General features: G+C 33.1%; 5 protein-coding genes across 18 annotated transcripts; 3 read left to right on the forward strand and 2 right to left on the reverse strand.

Moving 5' to 3' along the window:
- Nucleotides 1-159: 159 nt before the first annotated feature.
- On the reverse strand, nucleotides 160-11,174 carry LOC126873053 (transmembrane protein 94). 11 transcript variants are annotated; one of them, XM_050633523.1, is made up of 27 exons: nucleotides 11,035-11,174; nucleotides 10,080-10,246; nucleotides 9,862-9,996; nucleotides 9,545-9,681; nucleotides 9,282-9,475; nucleotides 8,738-9,208; nucleotides 8,488-8,649; nucleotides 8,313-8,416; nucleotides 8,150-8,244; nucleotides 7,848-8,085; nucleotides 7,526-7,636; nucleotides 7,236-7,329; nucleotides 6,949-7,166; nucleotides 6,634-6,869; nucleotides 6,438-6,562; nucleotides 6,219-6,367; nucleotides 5,772-5,819; nucleotides 5,176-5,310; nucleotides 4,737-4,880; nucleotides 4,230-4,374; nucleotides 3,961-4,169; nucleotides 2,819-2,993; nucleotides 2,330-2,575; nucleotides 1,972-2,209; nucleotides 1,795-1,888; nucleotides 1,547-1,708; nucleotides 160-1,484 (listed from the first exon to the last, which is right to left on the reverse strand). In XM_050633523.1, exons 2-27 carry the CDS (start codon nucleotides 10,241-10,243, stop codon nucleotides 1,412-1,414), a joined length of 4,302 nt encoding a protein of 1,433 aa, XP_050489480.1. In that variant the 5' UTR covers nucleotides 10,244-10,246; nucleotides 11,035-11,174; the 3' UTR covers nucleotides 160-1,411. The 11 variants fall into 11 exon arrangements, 10 of the variants coding, with proteins under 10 accessions (XP_050489480.1, XP_050489481.1, XP_050489482.1 ...); XM_050633524.1 differs by having other exon boundaries at nucleotides 10,948-11,092; XM_050633525.1 differs by having other exon boundaries at nucleotides 10,914-11,062.
- LOC126873070 (uncharacterized) lies at nucleotides 3,000-3,954 on the forward strand. The gene has a single exon (XM_050633565.1). The coding sequence runs from the start codon at nucleotides 3,054-3,056 to the stop codon at nucleotides 3,882-3,884; it is 831 nt and encodes a 276-aa protein (XP_050489522.1). The 5' UTR covers nucleotides 3,000-3,053; the 3' UTR covers nucleotides 3,885-3,954.
- A 40-nt stretch (nucleotides 11,175-11,214) lies between the features above and the next one.
- On the forward strand, nucleotides 11,215-16,754 carry LOC126873056 (mediator of RNA polymerase II transcription subunit 16). 4 transcript variants are annotated; one of them, XM_050633531.1, is made up of 14 exons: nucleotides 11,215-11,363; nucleotides 11,652-11,813; nucleotides 11,885-12,083; nucleotides 12,159-12,405; nucleotides 12,490-12,645; nucleotides 12,730-12,902; nucleotides 12,986-13,313; nucleotides 13,396-13,603; nucleotides 13,716-13,890; nucleotides 13,992-14,138; nucleotides 14,235-14,448; nucleotides 16,129-16,238; nucleotides 16,309-16,454; nucleotides 16,531-16,754. In XM_050633531.1, exons 1-14 carry the CDS (start codon nucleotides 11,302-11,304, stop codon nucleotides 16,652-16,654), a joined length of 2,451 nt encoding a protein of 816 aa, XP_050489488.1. In that variant the 5' UTR covers nucleotides 11,215-11,301; the 3' UTR covers nucleotides 16,655-16,754. The 4 variants fall into 4 exon arrangements, with proteins under 4 accessions (XP_050489488.1, XP_050489490.1, XP_050489489.1 ...); XM_050633532.1 differs by having other exon boundaries at nucleotides 11,217-11,363; nucleotides 11,667-11,813; XM_050633533.1 differs by lacking the exons at nucleotides 16,129-16,238; nucleotides 16,309-16,454; nucleotides 16,531-16,754 and adding an exon at nucleotides 16,239-16,297.
- Nucleotides 14,455-15,957, forward strand: LOC126873067 (uncharacterized). The gene has a single exon (XM_050633561.1). It carries the CDS (start codon nucleotides 14,769-14,771, stop codon nucleotides 15,894-15,896), a length of 1,128 nt encoding a protein of 375 aa, XP_050489518.1. The 5' UTR covers nucleotides 14,455-14,768; the 3' UTR covers nucleotides 15,897-15,957.
- Nucleotides 16,755-16,983: 229 nt separating the features above from the next.
- On the reverse strand, nucleotides 16,984-19,190 carry LOC126873069 (thioredoxin-like protein 1). Its single transcript, XM_050633564.1, has 4 exons — nucleotides 18,909-19,190; nucleotides 18,301-18,568; nucleotides 17,570-17,853; nucleotides 16,984-17,481 (listed from the first exon to the last, which is right to left on the reverse strand). The coding sequence occupies exons 1-4, from the start codon at nucleotides 19,052-19,054 to the stop codon at nucleotides 17,268-17,270; spliced, it is 912 nt and encodes a 303-aa protein (XP_050489521.1). The 5' UTR covers nucleotides 19,055-19,190; the 3' UTR covers nucleotides 16,984-17,267.
- Between the last annotated feature and the right edge of the window lie 7,321 nt (nucleotides 19,191-26,511).

Below are 26,511 nucleotides of genomic sequence, written 5' to 3' on the forward strand. Positions count from 1 at the left end.
TTTAATAATTATTATTTCACAGTTATTATATTTAACCAAATACTTCGATCGTTTTTATAAAAATCAAAAATATAAAAGTTTCTAGTAATATACATAAACTATATTCTTTAGACATCCTTTTTACAATTGAAATTGTCTATTGATCTAACGAAGCTCGAATTTTAAATTAACTGTACACGTTTTTATTTTAATTATGTATAGATTCGTAACAATGTATAATATATAGATAAGAAATAAAATGATATAAAATTCACTTCAATATGATTACGAAAACAGAATATCTTCTAGAATAAAAGAAGGGTAAGATATTAGCATCTTAAATGTATCATAAGGTACATCGAAATATTTCAATATTCCTCGGGTGCTATAATAGTCATCGATTTTAAATATTAACTTCTCGTTTTTCCTACTATTTAATTGCAACCTATGATACTTTGCAACGTCATTTCTTTAAAACATTCGCACAAAAAAATGTTTGCAAATAATATAACCGTAATCATGTAAACCAGGCACGCAAAAATATTCGATTGAAAGCAGTATTCCTCTATCGCTAAAAAATAAATTACTTTCTATAGGAACACAACAATTCTAAATCTATACATATTTGCTAGAAATAATATGTACTATGGCTATTAAATCTAAATAGCAGCGGTATTTCATTATTTCATGTAGTATGCTTTCATTATGCTTGTTATTTAAGTACTAAATTCGTAAAATTAAATGAATTATTTTGATTTTTGTTTATACATATCACGCCGAATTGTAGATCGAATTTTCTAACATATATGAAATTATGTTATCCATAATTTTTATCCATAAACATGGATCTTATCTTCGCAAAAGAATGCATTCCAACAAGTTAAATTGCGTCAAATCAAATTCGAATTAAAATAAAGTATTGCACGGTACTCTTCTGTGTATAGTGTACAATATTTATAATTCGAAAATCAAATATATCATATCGCATAAATCTGAAACAGTTATCTTGCAACACGTTAACTTCTAAAATATAAAATACCGTTATCGTTTTGTATTATACAAAAATATAAATACTTTGATATCAAGTTATCGAATTACGAAAACAATTATACACATTTCAAAACTACACTGTTTAGAATACTAATTTCGATTATCTCGCAGGGCTGCTAGATCGCCAGTAACATTGTTTAATTTCAAATAGACGATTTCAAATACTTTTCAAGTGTCAAACAGTATACAGCTATCTGAACAAATTTATACTCTAAATCGTAACGTTATTTTTATAATTTACAGTTTTGGATAGTTTTTAGTGCATTTTTCAGAATAGATTTCTGATAAGATAAAGATCACGATTTTCAGGAAATACATTTTTCATAGCTTAGCTACTATTACCTTCGTATCTCTTCTCTGACATATTTAAAATAAAAATTCTTTAAAACGGTGAATTCATTCCAAGTTTTGTACCAAATTCAAGTCGTGCCCTCTTTTGATATCTCACGTTTACCCTAAAAATTTTCGACGTTAGAAACTTACTAAATGTTTTTCCTAATACCTTTTTTATACTTACTTAATCTCTTGCCACTTGATTAATTCGTTAATTGCAAAAATTAATGGCAATGAAACTAAAAAAAAGAGAGGAAGATGTAGAGGAAAATCTTCGATATTCTGTCCTTCGTCTTTCCAAAATTTGCAGAACACAGTTCCTGAGAATACTGCTTGTGCGCATAATCTACAAAAACGTAATTCGAATAGGATATTTTTTTATGGAAGATAAAGTTTCGCGTATATCTTAGTAATCGTAAATCTTATACTCACGCTATAAATGCACTGAAGAACCATACATAATTGTTGAATGGCTGTTTCTTCCAAATGGAATATTCCCTATGTACAAAGCCTACGGATATTGTTACTGTACAAAAAGAAATATTCAATGTTCAAATAGAATTTAACTCAGTAGATCGTTTCGAAATATTTGAAAATAGTAAAATTTACCTAAATGTAAAACTAACAGGGACAAGGCGAAATGTTGTATCACTAAAATAATATTTGGTTTATCCCCCCAACCACCCCATGAAACTTTTCCCTGCGCATCGGGATACACATACAGGCACTTGGAGTCTGCTGTGTAAATAGGACACAAAGTCAAGAACGAAATACATTGCGATAGTACTATCGTTATGATTGTTGGTAAAAATTTGCTGCCGTAACACCACAGAATGAACAATGCAACCTGAAAAGTCAAGAATTTACCTATCAATTAGATATTAAAAAATTTATATAGTATACATAAGGTATTTCAAAACACTTTGAATTTAGTAGAGAAATGTAAAACTAGCGACGCATTTCTTACCTCGCCATTTACAGTACACTGATTTTTCCCAGTTGCACGTTGCATTATGGTAGGATCCATAGGCGTAGCGATCATGGATATAGATAACATTGGAATGATTAAGCAACACAACCATAAGACTTGATCAACCGAAAATAGAGGTGGTAGCAACAAGAAACCAGACAGAGCTTGAGTGAAGGAGAGAGTAACTGTACAACAGAGCCAGAATTGCACGCAATTCCAAAGGCACGTCATATAATGTCGAGCCTAAATATGTAATAGATAATATCCAGTAATTATGATGACAATAATAAGAACTGAATTAGAACTGAAAATGTAACTGAAATAATCCTGGATTACAAATATTTAATTAATCGTACTACGATCTTTAAATTTTTATATCCTAATTTCCGTCTTACTTCAACTATCAGAAAACACTTTTGGATAGAAAATGATTCAAAAGAAGTAATAGGGTTAATAATTGGATATTTTGAGGAACCCATCATTTACCTCCATAATTAAATGGAATATCGCAATTGGATCTTCTCGTTTAACGCTTAACGAACAGGCAATAGAATTCAGTGCTCTACTCAAATCGACTGGAGATGGACCTTGGTCTTCTTTAGTTGGTGTCAATGCTGGAACTCTTTGACAAACTTGTGGATAAAGTGGTTCCACTGCCACTCTAAAACCACAAATATTTTCCATCATTATTTTATGCTTGAATGATGCATGAAACAGTTGAATGTACGAATGTATGAATAATATTTGCTACTTTTGTTCGTGTCGATTAAATTTTATACCACCTTATTTTAAACAAAATTCAATTTTTATAAACATGACGTTTATTACCGACGTTTCTCGTCGTACATCGACGATTTTAAAGAAACCAGATAATTCTATATGTCAGGATGAGAATTTTGTATATCTGCAATCACGTAAAGTGCGTCCTACGGTATACTCTAAATCTTACAAGAAACCAACCTTGAAAATTGAGTCAGAGACCACATATGGTTTGTCATATATGAAATACGATTGTATTTCTAAACCAAAATTTCATTACGGGGTACACAAAAAGAAAGTGCCTAGTAAAACTGGAAAGTTCGACTTTGACACGGTGAATAAACTTTCGTACCAAGCTGCAACTGGAAAATTGCGCAGAGCTTTCGTTCCAACATCATGTTTATCTATCAGTGGTTTTCACGACATGACGTCTACTTTCAAGCAATCTTACTTAGATCCTGGATACGTGAAAACAATGTCTTATAAACCGTACCAAGGGAAAGCTCGGCATCCAATGCCAGTGGATTATAACACAGTAACGAAGGAATCTTATCAAGATTTTGGTATTCCTATAGTTAGAAGACCACGAAAGAGAGAATTCTGGCAAACTAAATTCAAAACAAACTATTACACTACAAATCAATTGTCGTATCAATACGTAGAGCCATCTTCAAAAAGGGTTCGTGTATGCTATCGACCAGTGATATCTGCTCAAATCGAGAAAGACACTGTTTATAGTACGAGTTATCAAGTTCCTGGTCGTTGCGTAGCTAAAGATGTAGTTTGTGAATGACATTGTATGCGTGTAATATATCTAATAATTTTGTAGAAAATCATTCGTTAATTATTAAAGTAATAATAATATTTACCCAGCATCCGCTTGCATAAAGATGGGCATGTTCTCTGCATTGGCGGAAGAGCCAAGTACGCAAACAACTTCTCCGTAATCTTGCATAATGTGCAACATTTCCCTTGTAACAGTAGTGTTGCAATCAGTAAACAGAGATACCAAAAGAGGAACATTATCTATTAATTCTATATGCGGTCTAATTTTATCGATGCCTCGAGGTAGTTTTGCCTGAAGAATACGTAAAGTATAAAAATACATCCAGGGTAAGATTTTATCACAGAAACTTACCCTGTTTGATAAATCAAAATTTACGGGAGCACTTTGCTCTGTGCTGTCTGTAAGACAACTCAAAGATCGCCATGCTTCTTGTCCGGAACCTAAATCTACACTTTGTACAAGTACACTGTCTTCGCTTCGCACTGTATCCTGTTCCCTATTGAGAATCGATTACTTACTAAATATTTTGTATATTTATTTTTGTTATAAATTCAAATTATTAACAGAAGACTTGATCATCTACGAGTATGTAAAATCAAAGTATGAGTACAATGGTAATGAAAGTACCAAACGTGAGAAATATATACCAAAAGGAGTCGAGACTATACAAAAAGTGTGGGAGAGAACGAAAAATAATTACGAAAAGTGTGACGATCCCGTTCTCGTAATCCTTCGTACTAGGTGACTTAGACTGCCATGCAAAATCAGAATAATATCATAGCTATAATATTATAACTCGAAATAATCATAAAGACTGGTAATCTCAAAGAAACGTTTCAAGTTTGGATAGAGACGAACCTATGGCTCATAGCGCTTTTGACTTGAGATGTTCCTGTATCGTTCCATTCCGTGGTCTCATCGTCGAATTTTACCGTGGAGAAATCGGTGTTTATAGCGCTCGGTGCGGACATACTCATCGCACGACTATTATCCAGATTAGTACTACAATGTAAAATAGATCATACTATGTAAAAGCGATTTTCTCGTGTATCGTTCATGCAGGATAAAATTCTTAGAACACAAACACATCGATGCAGCATATTTATGCAGCAGAAATGTTTGAATGCATGCTTTTAATGTTCAAGTATTCAGCGATATTTTAATCGACTATCGTATTCGTGAAGCGAAAGCACATTTTTTAATCGAAAATTGATACGTGTATATAATAAGATATAACGATGAATGTATTATTTATTTAGTGTATTATGTGTGATAAGAGGGTAAATATGTAACATACCGAGGAGAGACACGATTAAGCAAGTGGCTGGCCTCATCCATGCAGGAGTAATTATGTTGATGAGATTGGGCCGAGGGAGTGGGTGAGGACATGGCTGCTGCCTGGCTCACCCACCAACCCACTGGACTCTCGGACCTAATATTGGCGTGTTAGTTACATACATTTATTTGTGTATATCATGTATGTCACGTAAATTACGAGATATTAACACATGTGCATTAGAATAACTGTAGAAAGTGTATAAGAATCGATGTAGTTAAAAAGTTGTATCCGCTAATAAGAAGCCATTAAAAACTATGGAACGTAATTGACCAGTAACTACCAGCGCAAATACAATCAATTTAACTTAATACTCTAATCATTAACATAAATAGGATACATGGAAAATATCGGTAAGAGACAGTACTTAAACGTGAAAGTCGGCTAGAGTACTTGACAAGACTTGAAATCAAACGGGACAAGAAAATCATATAATTGCATTCGAAGAACGTTTAACTCTATGTAAAAACTGATAAGAAAAAAAATTATTAATAAAGGGCGTAACGAATAAACATGCAAATTAGTAACAGTAATGAAAGAAAGAGGTATAGACAAACATATACGATGGGGGCATGTGCGGATATCTCTCCAGCCATTGCTGTCTCCTGTAACGTACATGCATATTTTACATTCACATCCACAGTTATGACGAATAGCTAGTTATACAAATTTATTATATCAGTTGCCACGATTTATTTTAGACTTAACAACAAGATTAGAGAAGAGAAAAAACACTAAGAGACAACATATATCTATATATGTATATATTCAGATTAATCGACGAAGAAGAAGAAATGTAACACAAAAAACATACAATTAGTGTAATACTTTGTGTCGAACATGTTTTTGTACACAGACTTTACACGTAAAAATAGAGAACATATTTATACTTTCCAACGTGAGGACATGCCCCAAACTTTTTAGATTAATCCAAAAGCAAAAAAAAGCAAAGCAAAGTAGTTTATAGAGACAATGATATTTGATAGAATAATGAGGTACGGTACCTAGCTCTTTCACTGAGCAACGATATGTGGCAATTCCATCCGCTTTCCAGCCCCATTTTCTCCGAGAACACGCGTGATCTTAGTTCGTTTTCTTTGCTGAAGTGAACGAATCGAATGCACGCCCTGTCGAGTTGCTCGATTAATTGTACCTGTCAAATATTTTATGTAATTTCTTTCGTTACTTCATCTTATGTGCATCAATTTACTGAAATATCTTACCATATCAATTTGGGCTTGGTACTGCATAGTCACCATCCCAATAAAGACTTGATTGCATTGAATTTCAAAGCAACTATCAATGTCGCTAACGTTATCATCTTTGTTTTCACTACATAGCAAAGAATCTATAAAAATTCGCATAAAAATAGATTAATTAAATAGATTAATGAGAAATATATATAGTAATCATAATTACCGGTTGAATGGAATTGTCCAAGTATTCCTTTTACTCTGGGATCGAGAACGTTTCGAAAGTCCCAAGGTAGTGGAGTAGGACTTCTGTGAGGTGCATATAAATGTTTGCTATCCGCGGGAAGTTCTAAGTATATCTTAGTCATTCTATCACAAATACCACGTGTTAGTGGTCTGTACGCAAATGCAGTGCAATATGACGTTAAGCTCGTTCTTTGATAAAAATCTTGCACCTTTTTTCTGAAATGTACATATTCGATAAATATATCAAAAAATAAAAAAAGCACTAGATGTCTTAAAGGCTAATATTTCCATGTACCGATCCGATGCTGAAAGTGGACATAGATCATGACCATCCCAAAATTCGATACAGGAATCCAAAATTATGTCCGCTGTACCCTGTGTAAGCAGTTGCAAACCACCGCCACTCCTTTCTCTAACTACCACGGCGACCATGTGTGGAAACGGAAACTTCAATTTTGTTGCGATACTTAAAGATCGTGCAAACTTTATATCTCGTCGAACCATTTCTGGTTGCTACAACAGGGAGAACTGTAATTTTCCCATTTAGAGATATGCAAACAGAGGGGTTTGATCAATGCTTACGACGTGTCTAAACGTAGACAATTGTTGCTCCAATTGAAATATATTTTGTGCCTGGTCTTGGAAACCTATCTGCTTCGCTAATTCACATAAACACCTATACGAATCATATACGTAAATTTGAATAAATGGAAATTTACATCGACGAATGAAAAGGGAAATAGAACAAAAATGTGAGTTTGCTCCATGACTAACATTCCTATGAATATATGTATGCCGGAGATACATTCACCCATATAAACGGATTAACTACGAATACGGAGGATACGTAAAATAACTATGGTTGGACTGACCACATATGTCCAAGGCTCCCTGATTCGTCGACTAAATACACTTGTCTTGAACTTTGCATTGTATCTTTTGCTTGATACCCACTCTTATCTTCTATACTGTGATCCTGGTAGCTGACAAATGTGTATGATCAACGTTACTAGTAATTGGTCATGTTACCATTTGCATTGAACTGTTCTTGGGATTATGTGTATGATAAAACTGAATGTAATTAGCTTGACATTTGGAAGAATTAGTTCGACTATTGCACACAAACGAGGGGAAGAAATACAGTGCGATAAAAGACATAAACGAAAACGTGATTCTAGCGACATGGATACGTACCGTCTGTTTGTAACCGGTACAAGATCCTCATTATACAGAGCTTCACACGTGACATGGCAACAAAACTGCATATAATGCTCTTGGGTATCCATATTACACGTATTGAGGAGGATGGCTAAACCTAGGGGTTTTAATGAGTTCAAGTGTTGTCTCCAGGAATGGTCGTCAAACTGTAGACGAAACGGCAAGGCGTGATCGTGAGTCAGGTCCAAAACTTCGGCTGCTGAGTGAGACAAATCTGAAAATTTGTTTATTTTTTAATAGATATTTTATAAGACATACTTACCGCATTTATTTATTACCATGTGTTATATATGACGTCTTATTTGAATCTTGTTTGGAGTCTTCAGCTTGTGCCTGACATTGAGGTTCTGAGGTTCTATCTACACTACCAGTACTGTAAAATAATCTACACGTCACATTTATGATCTTAAGAATTCGTATGTTCTTAAGAAGTATATTTACCTTGAAGACGGGGATAAAGTATTAGCATTTCTTAAAAAAAATACTTTCTCTGCAGTTGGATTAGGCCACGAAAGAATCCCTTTTTTATCTACGCAACACAGTGCCTGGAAATTGGTTTGCTTTCATTCATTCCTTCACATTATTTAAAAATTAAATTGTCGTGTATTTAAAGTACCGTGACTGATCCTAAGACGTGTAGAATACTGGCGGATCTCGACATCATATGTTCTTTACCAACTAAAATATTGAAAAAGTATTCTTTTAATTCCAACCAATTGTACACTACTTCCTGGTTGCTAGGCCCAGAAATATCTGCGTCTTCGAAAGGATCCACAAACTAAAACCAAAGTATTTTAGAAAATATTGTACAAATAATTTGGTCAATAGTCGACGGAAAAATTCTTTTATGTTAAAAATGTATTAACCTGAAGTTTCTTCGAAGATTGATAAAGCTTAAACAGAGCTTTGAAACGAGCCATTCCGAAACAATTTAAAAAGATCCAGCAAGTCGGAAATACTAACGGAAGTAAAGGGATACTAACAGCAATCGGTTGTAGCAAGAACATTTCGTTCCAGTAACCGACACCGAAATATTCTGTCGCGTATAAGTATCGAAACAAATTGACAAGTAATACGATGATCAGAAGAACTGGATAAGCCAGTTGTTCGATGCAACAAATCATTAAAAGATGCCGTTTGCGATTGTGATATGTAACCGGCCTATCAAGAGCTTGATCAAGAGCCATTCTAAGATTCATCAAATAGGGTGTCTCTTGAAGTTTATAGACTTTATTTTTCAATGGCGTTCGAGCTTGTGGCGTTGAAAAAATTTCATTTGCGCTGTGGACCTGCGGACTATATACTTCTCTTGCGTGTAACATCGGCGCTTCAGCATCCTGAAATGACTTCTCATTATTATCCTTTACTTTATATGATAAACTGTATTAAGCTTTAAAATGTTGAACTTACATCATAAGGAATACAATATCCAGGTGATTGTTGTCCAGGTTTTATAACAATTATATCACCAGCAACTAATAATGCCCAAGGCAAATTAACTATACGACCATCGCGATAAGTCCACTGCAAAGTTAGACAGGGGGACAATGGACTGCATAAATGTGGATAATTTTCAGGATTCCATTGAGAATTATTCTTTGCCACTGAAATATGAAAAATAATATTGCAGAAAAATTTAAAATATAATAAAGTAATAATATTTGAATAAGTACCTTCCAATTGGTCAAGAAGAACTCGTACTCTATAAGGAATTTCTTCATGTCGTAATTTATTATCGGATATGACTAAAATAAAATTTAATACTACCAAACAACAAACGGTCAGTCCTTCATAAGGCAGTGTAGGGTGCCTATAACAATAAAAAATTGTACGCATTATATTTCTTTATATATCAAAGGAAGCAGTATTTAACATTCGATACAAAATACAGTTACAAGCAGTAGCTTGAAAGTATCAACAGCAAGCATTAATTAACTGTACAATAGGACATTATGTTTGATACATAAATAAAAGTTAAGTTAATTCATACCATGTATCGTTGGTTGTGAAGAATGCAATAACAAGGATAATGGCATTGATCAAAAGTGCAATTGCTGAAGTCCAACAAAGAGTTGTGTACTGACTACGATGATGTAAAGTGTCCTTTAGCCAAGCTTTATATTTTCTGCACATAATATATACAGTATACAAAGTATAAAATATGGAATTCGTTCTTCAACATAAATAGCAAATAAGTAATAGAGTTACTTATTTCTCCTATATTCTTCCTCATACTCTTGTAATACTCTCCTAATATCGCGTTGTAATGTTTCAAGAGCAATTTTTGTACTTAGCCCTAATGGTTCTGTGGACTTATTCTTAACATTTTCACTTGGTTTAGAAGTGTTGTCCTTTGCTCGATCACCATCCATTTTCTATATAATCAAATCATTAAATTGTTGTATGCCTTAATATCTGGTATGCATTGAAATTTACATATACAGATTCCATAAATTATAACACATATATAACACAAATATGCATACAAAAATCTACTGTGGTAGCACTTTTATATATGAAAAGATAATATAGGCTAGAGGAAGGATAATTATGTTGATACATACTACTAGGTTTTATTTATATGAAATAAGAACTGATAACTATTTAATGAACTAATGATAAATATATCATTTTGAGATATACATATATTTTAAAAAGTAAATATAACATGCAGAGTAAACAAAAGAGAAAAATATAGACAAACAAGATTTCTAATAGTCTGTGATCTGCTCCAACAACATTGTTTTAATCTTGTTATGATTTTTAGATCATGCATTTGAATCTCGAAATTTAATAATACTCTGAAGCACCACCAATCTGTCTACATTCTAATCCACACCATGAAAAAATGAATAACCAAAGACATAAGTCGACAACAAATTTAAGCAACACTTTGAATTTTTATTACGGCATAAGTAGGTAGAGGAAATCGAAATAAATAAGGAAAGAACTATGCAAATATGATTTATTAATACAGCCAGCTTCGAGGGATAGAAGCAAATCAAAACAAACGGAATGAGGTTAAAATGCATTAACACTTGCATAAATCGATTAATATTAACGAACGATATTGTACTATTTAGGTTTTATAATCTCTTGCTTTAAAATTTGGCCGTAAATCAGTAAACTAAAGGTAATGGAAAAAGGCATAATTTTGAATGACCTAAATCAGAACGAAGAATGCATATTCAGATCGGTCAGAGCACAAACACGTAGCCGAGCATATGACGCAATGCTGACGACAGTGTTGTGTATGTAGCTCTGTTGTTTTCAAGTAAAATTTTGTGCTTGATTTAATAAAAGTTGAAATTAATACACTTCAAATTTTCATGCATCGCAATGCATGGGTATAGTACACAAATAATTTTGGAGTGCATGCACTCATTTTCATAGTGTTCGTTAAATTGTAATATAACATAACCTCACAACAATGGATTTACTGTATACTGTAAATAGAAAACTCACACCAAAACCGTTTCTAAATCAAGAAAGGTATGTGATTATTATAATTTTTTAAAATTTTCATAGATATTAAATATTTTATTGAAAGTAACTTTTCACTGATATAATATATTTTGAGCATTTGTTATCCATACTAATATATTACAAACAAATAAAGTATTAAAAGATAACATGTATTTCATTTACCATAATATGTATATCTATTAATAGTTTGATATAATTGGTATATTTATTTTTATAAATCTTATGCATATATTATAATTAAGTTTGACTCCGAGAATATACTTTTTAAAACATAATTCTTTAATGTTTATGCAGTAATCAAATTTTTAGCCTGTATGAGGGACAATCTTTATGCTCGTTATCTAGTCGTAACATAGCTGCATTTACTACAACTACAGAATTAGAAGATACCAGTGGAAAGACATGGGGATCTCATGTTTATGTTTGCGACTTAAATATGCCTTGGCATACTCACAAGTATGAAACATTTTTAAGTAATTACCTGTCCAAAAAATTTTACAAAATTAACCAATATTATATAACATTAGGGTATTATCAAACAAAAATATTATTACTGCATTGGAATGGGATTTACCAGGTGATAAATTAGTTGTTTGTGATTCTACTGGACATGTCCAATTATGGATGTTTAAAGATCATGTTCTTAATGATTGGGTACTAATTGGTTCCACCTGTTTTGTTGGTGAACATATATTAGGCGCAGCTTGGTTTCATAATGGGAAAAAGGTATTTATAATGTTAAGGAGTTACTTTAAAGAGCCATTAGTACCATTATTTTATAGAGGAAATGTATTATTTCAGACAGGACTTGTGACAGAGAAAAAAGATAGTATTCATTATAGTGAGAAATTTAATCATTTACCCTTTGTTCCTTCTGTAAGACAGTTTGGTGGTAGAGCAGCAGAAGGTGTATTGGTAGTTTCAACCACTGGCATGGTTGGTGCTGTTATGATCACAAAAGACTTTCAGAATCCTATTTGTTCCTCTACTGAAAGTTTAGGCAGTACAAGGCACAGAATAACAGCAGTTGATTTATGTTATGGGAAAAGTACATATATAATCATGTCTTAATTAACATTAAGATACTTCAATAACAACTAATAGATCAATATAAAACATTGTAAACTTTTAGATGGCCATATTCTGGTAGCCATAAGTAGTGGAAATATTTGTTTGCCAATCAGGTGTTATAGAGTACTAGTACGCAAAAATGATGATAAGTGTACCATTACATCACAAGCACTGCCTAGTTTTTTCCTACAGGATGGCACACCAAAGGACAATACATGTAAAGTCGAAAAATTTATAATTAATACTTATAACTGATCATGCATTGTCAGATTTTAAAATACAAAAATTTTCTTTTTCTTAGATACAAGTGTAACACATTTAAAGTTTGTAGTTCGAGAAGATGCAGATTCTTTAGTTATTGCTGTTAATAGCGATAGTGGTGGTATAGTCGAAGTATGGGAATTAAGGGAAAAATCGCAACCTGTTCATAAGTTGTTTCAGCCCAAAACATTAGAACCATTTAAAACTGTAGTGGTATGTGTTCAAATTGGAAGGATTATATACATAAAATTTGTCCGATTTCTGCTTAATCGTATATTTTTGACACAAATTTATAGGTATGGCAGCATCAATCGCAATATCGTTGTCAGTCACCAATAACAGCGATAGCGACTACAAAATTATCTATAGTCACCACATTACCTCCCCCAAGTTACGTTGTAGTAGCTTTAGCAGATTCTTCAATACATTGTTTAAGTCGTGATTGCTTAAAAGAAGTAGCTTATTCTTCTCTGAATATGGCATGGCGGTCTGAAGAGCCAAATAATAAGTACTTTAGAAATTCAGTTTCAATAACGAATATAGATCTATCTTGGCTAGGTTGTGTACTTTTAGCATGTGATACACGTGGAAATTTGTATGCATATAAATTACTACCTGATGGAGGTTATTCAGTTTACAATAAATTTATATAAGAAACAGTGTCCTTAAAAAATATAGTATACCGTATTACTGATTCCTTTTACAGGACCATCATTGACATTAAGTTATGCCTGTACGTTATTAGAATATTGTTTAGTAACAGGATTAGATTGGTTGGATATATTGTTGTGTTTGAGGTCTTCGATGATCGAGCCATTGTGTGAAAGATTGGATGTTTCTTTTAATAGACAATTACAGCCAATACAACAGTATCATTATATCCAATTTCTTTGCATCAAAATATCATTGTACAGGTATCGTATTACTTTTATATTTAAAAATTGTTCTTATGAAAGTCTGTGGATCTGCTTCGTGTAGTTTTCGTGTAGTTTTCGCGCAGGATCACCGCTAAAAATGTATTTTCAGGATGCTAGTATCAGGACAAAGTAAGGCGGCAGATTTGTCGTCGTTGCTTATGATACATTCAGTAGCAACAGCATTTAAGTCGTTATTACGTCCATCAGATTTAATTTCTCATGATAAGGGACCAGCAGAGAGTTTAGCAGCAGTAATTAATGATGCTATTACTGATGTAGATAAGGTAAAAATGAAACATATTTTTCCTAAATTTATATCCTAGTGGATAATTAATACGTAATTGCATGTAATAATTGTAGTAGATAATTAATATGTTATTGCTAGGTACTTTTACACCTCGATCCCAAAGAATTTACTGTAGAACCAAGTACACTTCAGTCGTTGCAGCAATTAATTCAATGGGTCGCGGATCTAGCTCTGAATCTTTTAGCTCGTCTTCCGGAGCAGCGATTGCAAATGAAATCTGGCGGTGTGAGTATTATAAATAAATTTCGAAAAATATAATTATTCCTTTGTCTAAACTAGCATAATCGTACTCATTTTTTCTTTTTCGTAATATCGACGCAGTATGAACTTCTGAAGGACCACAAGGCCTTAAATACATTGAGAGAACTGCTCGTAATTATACGTATATGGGGTTTATTACGTCCTTCGTGTCTTCCAGTATTTCTTCGTAGTGCCGATAATCTTGATGTGTTGGCCTTGTTATTCCGCTTATTATCAAAATTGGTTCAGCCGAACGGAGATGCCCAGACTCAGCAGGTAGACGATGGTTTAATTGGTAAGCTCGTTCATCATTGTTATGTAGTACTATAAATAGTATAAATGTATCTATACTTATTTATATGAATAACATGTAGTGAAATGATTGATAATTCGTGTATAACATTTATAGCTAGCCGTTGAAACTTTATCGTAATATGTTGGTTAGTAGGAAGTAAGATAAGACACCACTTCCTCATGCGTTTGAAAGGAATTACAGATTTTTTCATTCAGTAGCGGTAAATGCATGCTAATGAGTATACGTGAAATGCAAAAATATAAGAAATATATAGTGTGATAGTGTTATAATTTTTCGATTTTCTTTTTGTACACTTTAAAATGAGTGAGAAACTTGCAGCAAAACACACAAATTCGGTAGCTTTAAAAAAGCACAAGCTATTGTTAAACAGGAGTGAATCGAGAAGTTGTTGCCCATATTCGAGACCGCATAGATTAGCCATATTTTGTATAATAACATGCTGTATATTTGTACTTTATTGGATCATATTGTCTCCTCTTTTAATCAGTGCTCATCATTCAGGCAAGGCTAAAAATTGGCCCAATGGGTGGTACATTTTGAATTGGATTATCGCATTTTTAATTTGGCTTTTCATTATGTTATGCTTGCTTTTAATTTGGAAATGTTTCGAAATTAAACATCATAATGACGATGTTAAACTGCAATCCTATGGTACAAATGATTCTTTGAATTCGGGGACTTTGATTAATACGAAACTCAATCATTCGCAAAATGTAAAACTGAAAGATACAAAACAAGATGGACCTCCGATCGATTCAATTTCTGATAAAGATAGAATTGCCTGTGATAAATCAAATATAGATATTTCGGATAAATCTTGGCATAACAAAGTTAAAAAGCATAAAGATCTTCCTCCTCTTGTGATTCATCGTCGTAATTCAGGTAATGAGGTCGGACGTATTGGAACTATAAATATGGAGAAAAATGTTAATAAAGATGAAGATATACCCAAGTCAGGAAATGATACTTTAAAAAACCAAAGAGAATCAATGAAAGATTACTTAAAGTTAGTAGCAGTTACGCCGCAAGATGAATTGGACACAAAGAGTCCGAAAGGATCTCTTTCTCCAAGAGAGTTATTTTTTATCGACCTCATAAGAGAAGCTGAGAAAGCTGAACAAAACAGAACAAGTAATCCTCAAGGAACGGAAGGGAACCAATTTTTCCCAAGTGATTTTTCGCTGGCTAGAAAAGATGTTAACGAAGATAAGAGAGAAAAGCAAAAACCAACTGATATTCCAACAAATAAACAGCAAGAAGTAACATATTTTATCGCGGATGTAAAAAGTCCGAAAAGGGAAAAAAATGAAGTATATTTAGAAATCGAGCCCGATCAAGAGTCAGCCAAAAAGTGGTGTGTGTGTTTGAATAACGAAAAACCAATCCTTGTTTTACAAGCTGATTCCAAGGACGATTCCAAAAATTAAGTTGTTTTATCCGAAATATAATTAGATATTCCGTAGTTTAATAAAATATTTAAATCATTCATTTTACTACTAGTTATAAATTTCTGCGCTATATTATATACATAGCATAGTACATAATGATAGTAGGATAGTCAAGGAGGCATAAGAAAATACTTCATAGTAATCTTTTTAAAGAGGGCAATAAAATGATAAATGTAATAAATTATATGCTATGACAATGACTTTCTTCCAGATGATTGTTGCTTACTACCTAATCAGATTATGATACCACAATTACATCAGGGCAATAGCATAACAGCTATAGCTACACCTGTACTATTTTATCAAAACTTTCCTTTGCAGGTAAATAGAGCAGAATATTCCCTCATCGATTCAATAAATGATTTGTAATTATCTTTAATTTTAATCATAGTTAGAATATGGCATAGAACCTGAACAATTGCTATTTGTACCTGAACTCAATCCAGTTGAAGGTTGTATGCATAGTGGTCAGATTGTAGATGGTATTAGGCATTTGTATCTTGGGAAGCAACCACTTCTCGTGAAACAATGTACAAGGTATTAGATATAAGTGCATTGACAAAATAATGATAAAAAAAATGACGAATAAAGTTGTTGTAAATTAAAATTCCAGGTGTGTTGGAAAAGCACAAATTCAAAATATGACAAGGACAGCTGCAATTAGAGCATGGGATCAAAGGTGGGCTCGAGCTTGTCGTTGCGGTGGCATTTGGCGAATTCATAAAACTTGTCCCTAAATAAGTAATTTACTGAAAGTAATGTACTGAAATTTATATTACAACTAATTAAAATTTTGTACATGATAAGACAAATTACATTAAACATTTTTATTCAAGATATGATATATTTTATTCAATATTTTTGTAAATAATATTCTTACTTGCGTAGAAAGGGTAATTAGGTAGAATATTTCTTAACTTTTATCATTTATTTATTATGAGCACAACAATTTTTATTTTTTGCAACCTTGCATCTAATCATTGATTGATTGAGCACGCGTACACGTAAAAATTATTTAAATATCTTTTTAATAAACAATTATGTATAATTAGAGAAACACGTATCGTAACTATAATGTAATTTATTTTACAGAATCTCTCAATAATTTATTAATAAACAAATAATTTTTTATTTATATGTATGTGTTATTATTCAATGTATATGTATGAGTGTGTGAATTTTCGAATTTTATTATATCATTCCATAATTGGATTGAAGTTATATAATATAACGCATAAAAAAAAAAGAGAAAATTTAGTTCTTTTCAGTATTCTTAGGAAATATAATGGCCATGGAAAATTTATCTGACATAACATAGTCTTTTACAATCCTTCACATGTTAACTGGTTGTTAATGACTCTCCCCTTTTTTTCCATTCACTCTTTTGAATTCTCCCATGTTTGTTGTTGAAATTGGTGAGCCAAATATAGCTAGATGATCGATTCTTGTTGTTTCACCACCACTTTGATTGTCTTTTACAAATATTTGTATATTCTGTACATTTTGAAATTTCACATAACGCAAGGAAATTGGATTACCTTCCTCAATATCCTTTGGTGATAATCTGCACAAAAAAATTTAATATAATTAGAACAGATTTACTGGAATGCTATATAATATAAGCAATGTAAAATCAATGAGGTCAATATTACGTTAAATCTTGGACACTTGTATTAGAATCTGCCATGTCAAAATCAATAGTTCTTGGTTGATTAATGAATAGTTTTATGTTTTTTGGTCCCGTATCTTTGGGAGCTTTAATCTTCAAAGAATGCACTTTAACTGCTTGTGAAAATGCAATAGACAGAATCAGCTGTTCATCGCATTCACTTTCTAAATACCCATTATCAGAACTTAAGCATTGTAAAAAGTTGTGATCATCGGATTCATTCAAACATTCACATTGTGCCTTTGTAATGAAACTAGATAGATCCATCTGCAAAAGGTATCCTTTGAGGATTTTTGGAGTATTTATATTTACGTAGTATCATCTCATACTTTCAAGTCCGATAAAGTTGGGTACAAACATCCAGGGAAATATACATATATAAATAAGAATTTTTATTAAGAGTAAAAACATCTAAATGCAATACAAGTTTTGTTTTGAACATATTGTATATTAATGACTAATTTAACTTTGGAATATGACATTTACAAAATACTAAAAAATTATAAGTACATGCAATTGATGAAGCAACATAACGTATATTATATGTTTCAATTAATGGTCTTTTCTTATTAATGAATATGTTATAATAATGTTAATATCCACTGAAAGAAGGTTACCACAACTTTTTTATTGGTACTTATTCCAGAAGTACAAAACTGCAGCAAGAAATATCATTCCAAAAATATGGTAATAAACATTATCACTATTTCGTACATGTCCAGACACTGGACTCTCAGAATCCTCTGAATCTCCACTGCCATAAAATTGTTGTATTTTTGATTCTAATCCAGCCGGATCAGCTCCTTGACATAAACCCAATTTTGTTTGGTTACGATAAAATATAAATGTGGGCATTGCACTAACTCCTTGCATTGCAGCAGTCTCTGCACACTTGTCTACATCGACCTTAAGAAACACTGCATTTGGGTATTTAATTGATAATTGCTCAAATATTGGAGCAATTCTCTGGCAAGGGCCGCACCTGTGGAATTATAAGATTAGTAGCAAGAGATAGTATAATATTTTCGTTTGCATTGGTACTAATCATTATATCAATCCCAGAAACACGTAAAATTAAGTATGATTAATTGTAGTTATTATTTAAATCATTATTTATTGCTATATCAATGACAACAGACATATAAAAATATTAAACATAACTTTGTTGGTAATGTTATAAAATAATAATAATGTTCTAAATATGTATGAGCGTAAAAGGAACGAAAATTTGAAAGTTATAAGTCGGTGTACATAGCAAATATAGAAATTAAGTTCTTGAAGTTTTAGTAACCTTCCATTTAATATAACCCCAAAAAGCTCACCATGTTGCCGTAAAGTCAACTACGACCAATTTTGCACCTGCACTAGCCATTTCCCCATAAAATTGGCCATCGTCATTGATTACACGTACTGCACCCATTGTATTTTTATAGCGATCTAATCCAACATGAATAAAGGAAAAACGCATGAACTCCTATAGAAATTTTGAATGACTGGCAGTTTAAGCATACAGGACTGAATTTTCGAATACGTTCAATTTTATGGCTAATCCACGTTAAAATATTTCGGGTTCGCGATTGGAGGTTCAAGCAAAGACTGTTTACACATGAAGGCGAAGAATCTGAATAGATTGGAAACGCAGTTATACTGTAATACACATCAAAATGCGGCTTCAGGTTAACGCGCCAACTATGGAGAATTTCTAGTAAGTACGAAAAGGAGGTGTACGACTTTTTGTCAAATTTATTGAAATTTGCAAGAATTTGGTGAGTGAAAGTAATATACATATTGGAAAATCGTTTTTAACAATTTGTAATTATTTCCAACCTAACTTATACGACTTCTGTCAAAAAAGCATTGTATACCTGTTGACTACGTAATTTTCAAATTGCCATATTTCTAAGCCACGTTGAAAATTCTAACGTAATATGTAGGTACAATAATGTTATATCTTTAATTGGTAGATATGAGCGATATATGATAATAGGATTTGTTTCACTTTTATTCATGAAATGAATGTATGGAATATATATACAGGGTGATTGGTAACTGGTGGTACAAGCGGAAAGGGGGTGATTCTACGCGAAAAAAGAAGTCGGAAATATAGAATAAAAATCTTTTTTCTTTTTTTTTTTTTTTTGAATTTTTCCATCGAGACAACGATCTACAGTGAGATCCGTTATAACGTACCGCACGCGTACCGAGCGAAAATCCAAAGTCGATTTTCTCGAAAACAAAGCCTCAAACGAAAAATTTTTATTCTATATTTTCGACTTCTTTTTTCGCGTAGAATCACGCTGCTTGTACCACCAGTTACCAACCACCCTGTATAAACAAGTATATATAAGTGTGTGTGTGTATATATATGCTTAGAAACATTCCTAAGTACTAAAATACCAATAACGTGTGTAATCTTGGAGTATTAATATTTTATTCGCAGTATTAAATGTTACAATTAATAGTAAACAGTACTTGCTATGCAATGATGAAATATATTACTACCTTCTGCAAATTTGGTCCCTAAATAAATTTTGCATCGGGGGCAATAATGTGCGGTATTTTTATATACATTAGTACAGTATGGTATCATGCACATACTATGGGAATGAAATTTACTCCTGTTTTAAAGGATACTTAATTTAAGAATACTAAACATTTTTATTTAATATATACTTACCATATGGGAAGCAAAATTACAGCCATAATGTGTGTTATATAAGTATTATAATGATAACTTTTCGTTCTAATGTAACATAAACAATTTGGACAAGTTGTTTCATGCGAATATTTATCGAAATCAGTGTGTTCTGTGAATAAATGATTAAAATGTAACGATTATTATTTAACTTGTATATATTTTTGCAACCGGAGGTATGTATCAAGAATAGAATTATTTTAATTTACTTTTACTCACCTCGCGCTGTACGAGGAAATTTGCATACATTCGTTCGCTTTCTGCAAATATACTTTATGTTACACTTGAATTTAAAACGACGTTTCTGATCTGATTTATAGTTATTTAGTGTATACGTTTCCATAGATTTAGTAAATTCATTGGAAGGATAAATATCTTAAAAATAACAGTTTTATATATTTTTAAAAACATTCAGATGTACATTTGAAAGTAGAATATGCAACTTGTACACCTAAGAATGTTTCCGCTCAAACAGAGCTATTTAGAAGCATCGTTTAAAATGTACAGTGTAGTTTCATAGAGATTAATAATTTAGTTTTAATCACATTATAGATAGTAATTAATTAAATGCCTTTGTACACGTACGTAGAGTTGTTTCGTGTGGAGATTCTTCAACCATAATTAGACGTTTTTAAATATTTGATTGCTTCCTGATGCGAAAACTTTGTTACTTTAATTAGTTTCTGAGTTAACACTGTAATATATTATTTGTTTGCATCGGAAATTAATTACATCTCAAATATCAATCACTTATTAATGACTTATTTCTCTCAAGTATCTAAGTTTTAACCATTCTTCTCTTATATAAATCTTTAGGATCTCTTGTTTAGAAACTCTTACTATAATCCATATAATTACATAATCCACTAGCAACTTCTAATAATTTCTTTCTAGACCATTTTCTTGAAATAGTATGCATTAATTACGATCATATCGTATTTTTGAGTAAACAATTGGTGTATGACGATGAAAATGCACTAACGTATATATTCATTTCGCACAGGAATTTTAACCTTCTAACTATTGTCTGTATTCCATGTCGAATTAAATTATCCGAACAATACTTGGTATTAAATAACGTATTATCAGAATTACGAGCAGTAATTTGATAGAGTCGTTCTTTGAATTTCACGAAAAGGATACGTGGAAATTTGGTTGAAAGGATCGATAAAAATTTCACTTACGCTCTTTCAATTTCATTCTTCAGCTCGTGACGTTTTATCAAATTTCATCATTTCTATCTCTCATGGTAAGCTAAGTTTTTAGGTGGCTACTTCTGTCCCTATACGTCAGTGTTAGACAGGAAGTCGTGTTATCAATCAGAAGCAGGAAGACGAGATGTCGCAATAGCGCAAAATTCGCATGGGTGCTGTGAATAGGAAAGGAAGCGAGGTTTGAACATAGTCAGGGTGGAAAACGATGAAACGGTACTATTGTCTGAGGAACCCGATTATCAAACCAGGGGGTAATGTGGCTTTCAAAGGAAACTTGATACTTGACCTCGTAATAATCAATGCTCGACTCACCCAGCGGTTTAATTTTACTAACACTCATCGAAATTGGCGGCTCCACGAAGCTTATGGAAATCAATTAGGTGGAGAATCGTCGATGATGGAGTAGATCTGTGTTGGTGAAGTTGGAGTTATTTTCTCGCGGTGTCTTGAAAGAGAAAATCTTGATGCGATTAAAAGGTGAAATTTGATTCGATTAGGGGTTCGCTCTTTGTCTACGTCATTGTTGATCGATTTCAAAATTCTGGATAATATCCAGATTTAATTTTGTACTAGCTAACGTAGCTAACCCAGTTAGTTTTGTTTCATCTGTGAAAGATTTAACGTAATTTGGAAACAGACCTGAATCTCTATGCAGCATTATTTCCTAACTAATTTGCGAAACGTATGTAACGTGCATCCAGTGATTGTCCGGATTAAGAAGTACGTACAAGTAAATTATAAGATATAAGAAAGTAAAAGCTATATTGGTGTATTGAATAGGTAGCGGGATGTGTCGGCGCAGGGGGCATCTAGCTAAGAGAAAACCATTGTCTGGGGAACGTGAACACTATTTGCTGGTAAAGTAGATTAGGTTGGTATTGATAGAGAGAAAGAGAAAGAGAAAGGGAAAGGTAGTGGCGAAAGGGTGAGAGTGAGAGAGCGAAACGAAGATGGAGAGAGAGGACGAACGAAACGAAGGAAGATGATGAGAAGAGAGGGATGAGAGAACGGTTGTGTTCTCAGAGAGAGGCCAATATAGACGCTCGAGATGGGATATAGCAATAGAATTTCGTTTACGAGGTATAACCGCGTTAGACGATGCCCTTTGTTGTATCAGTGCGCAATTGCCTTAAGTTCTGATCTTGTCCGATATTGATGTTCGAGAGACCGGTGAAACCTCCGATAGGATACTAAGAGTTCTATTCGCCTTCGGTCGTTTCCTGACTGTGTCCAGTTAGTTACCAACTTCCTCCATTTTTTGATCCTTTTGCAAATTCTCGACAAATCAAATTTCATTTATCTCGGAACGATATTTCGGAGATGCTCGTTGCTTTTATGAAATGGCTTCCCCTCTGAATACTTCGATGGCGAATGGGAAGGACCGCTGCTACAAAGAGTACGCTAGAAATTTGAAAAGCACGCACAATGTATCTCTCGTTAATTCACGTCTCATAGCGACAATTCAAATACAATTTTCTATGCAAGTCGTCGAGAAAAAGTTGTAATTGTTGAACCGTTATCCGCGAATGACGTTTTCTTATTACATGTTCATAGAATTCAATTTTATGGAAGTGTGTACAGGAATAGCAATTTCACGGTGCATTTCCTGAATAAGTAGAAACGTAGAATCCCGGAAGTCGGAATGTTGTAATTGAAGTACATTCAAAGTAGAGAATATCGTTACGTTACACGTATACATGGACCTCATGGGAACTCACCTAATTCTCTACTCTTAACTTCATATCGCTTTATCTGGCATTTTAGGTTGAACTAGGAACTAGAATGGAAATGCCTGGCAGTCCGATATTCGACCATAATGCTGAATTTAATTAGATGTCATTGCAGTAATTTCCATAAATTCTCTTCCTTCGTTTCACTTTATCGATGCTTCTTTTCTTTCTTCTTCGCGCATACGGACACGAATTTCTTGCAGATTGGGATAAAAACAGCTGTAAGGAAATGCCGCTTAAGCGCGATGATAATCGTTTCATCAAATTTTCAATTTCATATATACCAGTCTTGGTGATGTATAATTTTTCCCTGAATACGCGTTGCATTATCTATATTACTGATCGAAAGAGTTTAGAAATGGCACGAGCGGTGCGCATTACGTTATTCATAATATACGACATCGTATATTTAAATTGTAGGAATATGCTCAATGCAGATGTTCTTGTTCGAAAAGTAGATACCGTATTCGCGCGGAAATTGTTGTAGCCGCGAACGTGAGCATTCTTAAATGTTGCATAGAGCGTTTCGCCTGCAGACACGAAAGCCGATATGGCAGAATAAACAAGGAGAACGAACAACGTTGTTTTATACGCTATTGGCGATTCGTGGTTGAAACGCGCCTCTATGCTGTACAACCGTGTTGTGGGCGTAATTTAATAATGAATACGTATGCGCACGTGAAGTGGTACCTGCTGATATGTAGGTACGTAACATCTGGCGGCCTATGAAATGCACGACTGAGCAGTCTGCAGTTGAACGTTACGACCGGCAAGAGTTATGAGCCTCAACTCAATCTCCGACTACCCCTGCCTCGATATAATTGCGATACTAAAATCCGTACAACTTTGAAAATACATAAATTTCTCTCTCCCTTATCCTCGATTTCAAATGACTCGAAACACCGTATTTAATGATTGCTTTCCTACAAGAAAATAATTGCTACACTTGCGAATTAATTGTTCTCTTTTGTTTTCCGCTATTTGCAAGTTGGAAATTTATTCTGCGAATGAAGATAACTTTGAAACAAACTGGGAAATTTGGAATAATTTTCGGCTAAGAGGTGGACAAAATCTGCAGTTTCTTCTTGCGTCGATGTTGAAAGAAGCGAAAGAGATTAAAAAAGTGAAAGCTAGGGTAGGTAGAGAAGCAGCTATTTTTGTACATATTTCTTTCTGATGAAACTGTCGTGTATCTTAAGCATCATTGAAGTTATTCGTATTAATCACCTTGAAGATGAAGAGAGCCACGCGTTGAATACAAATTTTAGCTCATTTGGTTTTGGTTTCTTCAATCGATCAAAGATTTATTCAAAGAAGAAAAACTTTTTCTGCAGTTTCAAAAAGTTCAATGTTCGCACGTCGACATATTTTTAAATCTCAGTCCCGTATTCAATGACTAATTAAACAGTCAAATGAACGAACAGGTGAATGACTCCACTTATCCGGGAGAAAGGTAAATTTAGTAGGTAGTAAATTTGGCGTATATACATATATCAATGGGCGGACTTTTGCCATTTGCCGAATGAAAAAGAAGTTTCCGTGAGCGATAGCGTTCGTATAAAAATCTCTGCGTTCGCAATGCTGTCGACTTTTCATAAAGACTTCCGCGCTTCGACTATTTTCTCCTCCTCATGAAACGAATTTCACGTTTCCTCGGGTGAATTCTTTTGTGTTGTATTCTAAACTGATATACATTTCATCGAAATACAATCCACCTGCGTATAATTAGGCACTCCTGATGTCGTTGCGGTACGGTAAAATTAAATTTTGAATATCGATGCGAATTTCGTGAAACAATAGAGTTTTAAATTATTATTTCGCTTGTATTTTGATTATATATTTCATGCTTCATAAATATAAAATAATTTTAATGTTGATAATACGACGTATAATTAACAATAATGTAATTGAATAATAGAGTAGTCCGGTTTTTTTTTTCTCATAAATATTATTCAAAATTACATCACGAAAATTGTAATTATAAGCTAATTAGAGTAATTTACTTCTTTATTTAGGTTCATAATATTCTATTAGTTTTTATTGTTGTACAGTTGTATCATAGTTGAAGATTCTAATTTTGTATTTGCAATTGAATTGAAATATTAATGTCTGTATGCTCAATTCAATGGGAAATCGTTATTAGAATATTAAATTAATAATGACATTAGCGCTGGCATAAATATTAATGGAGCATAATAATATACTGTATAATCTCAAAAATTGATTAGGAGATGAACACGTTCTAGAATTTACATGAAACTATTCGTTTTATTACCAAATGAGTATTAATGGATTTTATAAATTTCGCAATGGAACCTTTCATCTTGTTGCTGTAAATGTAGGACATATGATCAAATATCAACTATTTTTAGTATTTAGAACGTCATTTGCAATAGCACTGAGGGTATTATCGATTATCAATCATCCAATTATTGGCAATTTTCATAGAACACATCAATGATTACTGGAACGATGATATGACTTGATGATCGCAGTCAGGGGTTAACTATCCAGGAAAGTGTGAGATGTATCGATGGGTTGGAAGAACGAGCTCCCTTTCTCGTAGCACGCAATCCTTTATTACTCGCTGGATTAATTGATATTGATGTGACATTCCTTTCAAGATAACTGATCGATATTAATGTGCCGCACCTTACCGAGGAAGTGGCGATTAAGGTAGCAAGATACCTAATTTGAAATCATTCAGACACGTTTAAATTCTTATGAAAGGGTAAACATTTAATAATTTTCTAAAGCTTGTGCGATAAATAACAAGGAAAATATTATAAATCTACGATACCTACCGTAGTCGCGAGATGTGTTATTTTTTTTTCTGTAAAGAAAGTAAAATTTCTGAGTGTATTATTTGACAAACGTACTACGTTGGAGCAAATACCGTAACATCGACGATAAACGCATACTTATACATTGTGAAATGGCGTTCTTCTTGAACGTGATCCATATTTTAACCGCCTATACACTTGCACGACTTATTCGAGGAACAGAGGACCGCGATGAGCCGGAAAAAAAGAAATTCTAGACGTTTGCACAGATGATAAATCTACGGCACGTACAAGCGTGTCGGGTCCTAACAGCAAAATCGTAAAAGATATCATGCACCGCGCTATGTGTGGAGCTACGAAATTAAAGTTGACTTAAGGAAGAGCGATGCGCTCGGTGGGTTAAAGAGGTTCGCAGCTTCCGCAAATTAGTTTACGTCCGACGGTTGAACGAATAGGGATTAAAGCTAAATGTATTATTAGGGAAAACTGTGAAAATCAAAAGA

This window comes from Bombus huntii, chromosome 14 (genome assembly GCF_024542735.1).
Source record: "Bombus huntii isolate Logan2020A chromosome 14, iyBomHunt1.1, whole genome shotgun sequence".
In the NCBI taxonomy this organism is placed as follows: Eukaryota; Metazoa; Arthropoda; class Insecta; order Hymenoptera; family Apidae; genus Bombus; species Bombus huntii.